General features: G+C 44.2%; 1 protein-coding gene across 3 annotated transcripts in view; it reads left to right on the top strand.

Annotated features, from left to right (window-relative positions):
- Positions 1–5,798, top strand: part of KCND2 (potassium voltage-gated channel subfamily D member 2) — a 324,035-nt gene that overhangs the window by 1,014 nt on the left and 317,223 nt on the right. The window contains exons 2-3 of one of the 3 annotated variants that reach the window (XM_035315793.1): positions 128–234; positions 1,382–2,555. In XM_035315793.1, coding sequence (XP_035171684.1) covers positions 1,441–2,555 — 1,115 coding nt within the window. In that variant the 5' untranslated portion in view covers positions 128–234; positions 1,382–1,440. Of the gene's footprint in view, positions 1–6; positions 235–1,381; positions 2,556–5,798 lie in introns of those variants that run through there. The other 2 variants (XM_035315792.1, XM_035315794.1) reach the window with 2 other exon arrangements.

Genomic DNA, 5,798 nt, shown 5'->3' with positions numbered 1-5,798 from the left:
TTTTTTTTTTCCTCCCCCCACCCACCCCTTGAACTTGTTGCTTGGCGCTCGGCGGTGGCGGAGTGGGGTGGGGGTGGGGGAAAGCCTTATTATCGATGTCCCTTTGGATGCGATCGAGCTTTCTCAGGAGCAACTACTTCCCCGCCGTTCCCGGCGGGGCGCGGAGATCCAGCGGCGGAGCCCGTATTTCCAAAAGTCTCTATGCAACTGAGCGCTCTCACCAGACTTTCACAGGTAGGTGCCGCAAGCTGGGCATGTCCGGAGGGATGCGAGAGCAGAACCGAGGCGAAGGGGCGAGAGGCGGGATTGATCCGGCCCCACCAAGCCGCGACCTGCAGCGCCGGGGCCCCGCGCCCCTGCCCCGCGCCCGCCTCCGCGTGTCCCCCCTCCCTCCCTCCCGACCTCCCCCGGCGCCAGGGAGCCCCTGCCCCGCTGCCGCTCCAGCACCGGGTTCCCCGGCTTCGCCCTCCGCCGTCCGCTCCCGAGGATATCCCCCCCCGCATCCTACCTTCAGCGGGTGGCTCCGAAGCCCCCGCTCCTCCCCTTGCCACCGCGGCCCTTCCTGGCCCCTCTGTCTCCGCTCCAGATCAGACCCTTTCCCTGCCCCGACGCCCCGTTACGTGAGGAATCCCCCCACCCCGCCCGCTCCCTGCCCCGGGGCGTACCCCCCTCGCCCCTCTGCCCTTCAACGCCTTTCCTCCACGGAAAACTTGCCTTAAAGTTTAATGCTGCCGCTCAGAGCTCCTCCCCCTGCCCCGCCGGCTTCCCCGGCCCCGAGCCCGGGTCAAAAGGAGTCCACGGAGCGGTGATCAAGGTCAGCGAGGGGATTCGTCCCGCTGCTGCTCCAGGGCTGCGGCCGGGGACGTGGGGGCGGCCCGCCCGGCCTGTCCTCTTCTCCCTGCCACGGGGAGCGGGCGGCGGCGCCGGGCGACCCCGCTGCAGCCCGCCCGGAAAGGGCTCCGCTGGCGGCCGCGGCCCGGCTCCGGAGCGGGCGGGGAGCGAAGGGGCGGGCGGAGAGGCTGCATCGCGCGTGGAGAATCTCCTTCCAGGTGGCTGCACCGCTGCACCAGGGCTACCAGGCGGCTCCCGCGTTTAGAGCTCCTTGGACGGCAGCTTCCATCCAGGGGCCTCACATGGACCTCGTATCCAAAGGATCTGGCTGCTAGAGACTTGTAGCTGCTTTTAATATGTTGATTTTCCAAGTGCCCTGGTTTATTGTCCTAACTGGCCAACCAGACCCTGGAAAGGATATTCTGGGACAAAAAAAAAGGGAGGAATCAAAAAGGTGGCCTGGTTAATGCTACAAATCACAATGTTCGGAAATTCTGTTGCCTTGAAAATGTGTGAGCGTTTGTATTTTTCTTTTCCCTTTGTATTTTAGTGTCTGGACCAGAACTGTCTGTAGATTTGCTCCGTCAGTTGTAATAGCTGTATGGGACCATGGCAGCAGGAGTAGCAGCATGGTTGCCCTTTGCCAGGGCAGCGGCCATAGGATGGATGCCAGTGGCCACAGGTCCCATGCCAGCTGCTCCACGGCAGGAGAGGAAGCGAAGCCAGGACTCCCTGATTGTGCTGAATGTAAGTGGCATCCAGTTCCAGACGTGGCTGGACACCTTAGAACGCTACCCTGACACACTGTTGGGCAGTTCAGAGCGGGACTTCTTTTACCACCCTGAGACACAGCAGTACTTTTTTGATCGGGACCCTGACATTTTCCGCCACATTCTCAACTTCTACCGTACTGGGAAGCTTCATTATCCCCGCCAGGAGTGCATCTCTGCTTACGATGAGGAGCTGGCCTTCTTTGGCATCATCCCTGAGATCATTGGTGACTGCTGTTATGAGGAGTACAAGGATCGCCGGCGTGAGAATGCTGAGCGCCTGCAGGATGATGCTGATCAGGATCATGCAGCTGAGAGCTCCCTGCCCTCAATGACAGCTCGGCAGAGGATGTGGCGGGCCTTTGAAAATCCCCACACCAGTACACTGGCTCTGGTCTTCTACTATGTCACTGGTTTCTTCATTGCTGTCTCTGTTATTGCCAATGTGGTGGAAACAGTGCCCTGTGGGGTAAGCCCGGGACGCATCAAGGAGCTGCCCTGTGGAGAGCGCTATGCCGTGGCTTTCTTCTGTCTGGATACCGCCTGTGTCATGATCTTCACAGTTGAATATCTCCTACGCCTGCTGGCAGCCCCTAGTCGCTACAAATTCGTGCGCAGTGTCATGAGTATCATTGATGTGGTAGCCATCATGCCCTATTACATTGGTCTGGTGATGACAGATAATGAAGATGTCAGTGGGGCTTTTGTGACACTAAGAGTCTTTCGTGTCTTCAGGATCTTTAAGTTTTCCCGCCACTCGCAGGGGCTGCGTATCCTGGGCTATACCCTCAAAAGCTGCGCCTCGGAGTTAGGCTTCCTCCTCTTCTCACTCACTATGGCCATCATCATCTTTGCCACAGTCATGTACTATGCAGAGAAAGGTTCATCAGCCAGCAAGTTCACCAGCATTCCTGCAGCCTTCTGGTACACCATTGTCACCATGACAACATTGGGGTAAGTGCAGCTGGTGTTTGGTTACAGACAACATTTCAACAAGTGTGTTGGCAAGAAGGAAAAGTGCTCAATTAAAATAAAAATGATAGAGAAAATGTGAGGGTAAGTTTTTTGTCACAAAACTTCATGAATACAACTCAGCACTTAGTCTAAGTGTTTTGCATGGTGAATTGAGTTGAAAGTGTTGCTGAAATTAAAGTAACCTAAAACCCCAAATTACAGATACATTGGAAAAACATAACAAAAAAATAATTTCTAAAACTATCTTTGCTATTTTCTCTGACATTTTATTTTGTTTTGGTTAGTGAAATGGTAGTATTTTAGGAAAATCTATGAGTTATTCCTTGGAATTTTAATAATGTATTGTTTGCTGACAAGACAAGTTACAGTGTTGCTAAAGTAGTAATAGGGTGCAATATTTTAATTTGATCATTCATAAAAGGATGTGGATCTGCCATTTTGTTTTAAGTGATGTATTGATGTAGACTTGAATATTGAGTTAGATATTGTGAAGTGATTTGCTTTCATAAAAATAAAGCAAGTATAGATACCTTAATCTTCACAAAAATGATTCCTAATGTCATTTAAGACTATGGATATCTTTCCTTTGATTTTACGTAACTATAACTTGGTCTCAAGTAAATGACATGTCAAGCTACACTGACCCATGACAGATTCTAGAAAATGATCTCAGGAAATGTAAGGTTTTTATATGACAAATCTAGCTTATGTATTAAAACATAATTATAATGACATTATGCAGTCTTCCAGAGAATTAGGAATTTAAAAATGCAGTTGTTGACATTAGTCAGACCGCGATGAAATTTACTGGAAAGATGGGTGATAATATTATTTTTTTAGTTTCTTACTGGTAATGGAATCTTATTGTAGAAGCTGATTCTGTGTACAAGGTTGTAAAATGTATTTGTCTGTAATTCTGACAGGGATTTAGAAGGCTGACTAATTTAAGAAGCTAATTTTGAGAGGTAGAGTATGAGCTGTGAAACTGAAAATTTGTTATTCCTTAGATTTTTTTTTCTAGTTATTTAATAATTTCAGTTGTTGAAAGTCAAACTTTTTACTTTTCTAAAGTAAAAGCTCATCATTTTATTAATCAAGCATTTTGCCACATCCTATTGGGACTGTTGAGATTTATGAAACATGTAGAATTTTTAAATTTAACAAAATGAAAGTGCTTTATTATACTTTAATGAAAAAGTTGATTGATTATGTGCAATTTAATTTAGTTGGGAAACGGACATACAAAATATTGAAAAAGATAATGGGGCTGTGTTATGCCACCAGTTTTTGCACAGGGCTTTTATCTTCAGTATGATATAAAAATGAAGATAAATATAGTGCATTGTAAATATTTCATTACTTGTAAGGGCAAGTTATGCTAAAAAGGAGTGACAGGAGCTTTGGGGATTTTAGTCTGCTTTTAAGGTTGCTGGATTTTTTAGGTTTTCACTTTCTCTGGTAGTGATAAACTGAAGGGAGAAGTTAACATAAGGAACAAGTTATATATGCTAAGCAGTTTCATAGTCCTATGCTTTCTGATGCTGATTCTTTTGGGCACATCTTTTTAATACGTGATGATTTCAACAAATCATTTCTTGAGAATTTATCAGTATTCAGAATGAATAATCTTATTATAGAGGAGCAGGAACTGGTCTGTATTTTTTTGTAGTGAAAGGTGTTCTTGAGTAAGTTGTTTTCACTGTTATGGATGCAGTTTTGCCAGTACTTGTCCATGGTACTGAACAAATTTTTGTCCTCAGCAGTAGCGTCAGTTTGCAGTTTATTATTACATGTGTATGCTATCTATTTGGTGTTGTTCAGTTTTGTTTGTTTATTTCATGAAATAATGAATACAATCCTATAGTTCCAGGTTTTGAGGTGTTATACTGCGTACTGATGAGATTTGAACATCATTAAAAATCTCTTAATAAAACCTAAAAACATGGCTTTCATGATCTGAGGGGAAGTAAAAGAGTTAAAAAGAAAAATGTATGCTTGACTCAGTTTTAGAGGTAGTTTTCACAGATAAAGTTTTGAGCAGATTGCACAGATATTCAAAGCTTCACCCTCCAAAGTTCATATATAAGTTCAGATATGACAGACATATGAAAGACTGGGAAGTCTTTTATCAGTGGATTAGCTAGATCATGTCCTTTTATTAATATCATGATAACCATATAAAGATTATGTTTAAATGTTAAATACATATGAATAATTTAAATAAAATTAACATAATAAAAGCTTTGAACTCTTTAGTTGATGGAATAATTACACAAAAAGGGAGGGAAATTACAAGGAAAAGCAGTAAGGGTCAGTGAAACCTGATTGTAATTAGTACTGCTACCTTTGCTTTCTGTGCAAGGTCCTCTCATCCACTCACTAATGTAGAACTCCCATTCATTTTTAATTTTAGTTTTAGCTGAATTAGAGCTATATAAATGGGCTGTATATGAACAATATTTTTTCTTTTAGGAACAAAGCTAGATGAAATACCATATTTTTGAAATGACAATAGCACAGCAGGCTATCTGAAATATTACAAAAATGCCTGAAAACTAATACAGAATAATATATAAAGTTAAGGTTTGTAGTCCTGGTGTCATTTTCATATTCCCTAGATAGCAAGGGTATTGAGCAAGTGGCCTTTGTAATCTGGGGAGTTACTATCATGGAAGCAGGGCTATATTTCTCAGTTCTGCATGATTGCTGAACAATTAAAGCATCTTTTAAAACATAGGTTGCATTTTTCTCTGCAGAGTGACAGTGACTTCAAATATTACTGCATTTTAACCTCCAAGGACATTCCAGCTTTAACCATTCTTGACTGCTCAACACAAGTAGTACGTAGTTGTATATAGAGACGTTATATGAAAGGGAAGAAAGGAGGAGATGAAGGAAGTAAGGAAGGAGGGAAGGAAACAAGAATGGCAAAAGGCAAAGAAAAAGTAAAAGAAGAAGAAAGAAAGAAAAAAAGAAGGGAAAACAGAAGGAAGGAAAAAAAGAGAAAGAAAAAGGGGGAGAGAGAAAGGGGGAAATAAAGGAGAGAAAAAAGGGAAGAAGGAAAGCACAATGAGAAAGGGGAAAAAATAAGAAATGGAAAAAAGAAAGAAGAGAAAATGAAAGAAGAAAGAAAGAGGGGAAGGAAGGAAGAGAGAGAGAAGAGAGAAGGAGAGAGAGGAAGGAAGGAAGGAAGGAAGGAAGGAAGGAAGGAAGGAAGGAAGG

This window comes from Oxyura jamaicensis, chromosome 1 (genome assembly GCF_011077185.1).
Source record: "Oxyura jamaicensis isolate SHBP4307 breed ruddy duck chromosome 1, BPBGC_Ojam_1.0, whole genome shotgun sequence".
NCBI lineage: Eukaryota > Metazoa > Chordata > Aves > Anseriformes > Anatidae > Oxyura > Oxyura jamaicensis.
This window is presented reverse-complemented; position numbering and strand designations above follow the sequence as displayed.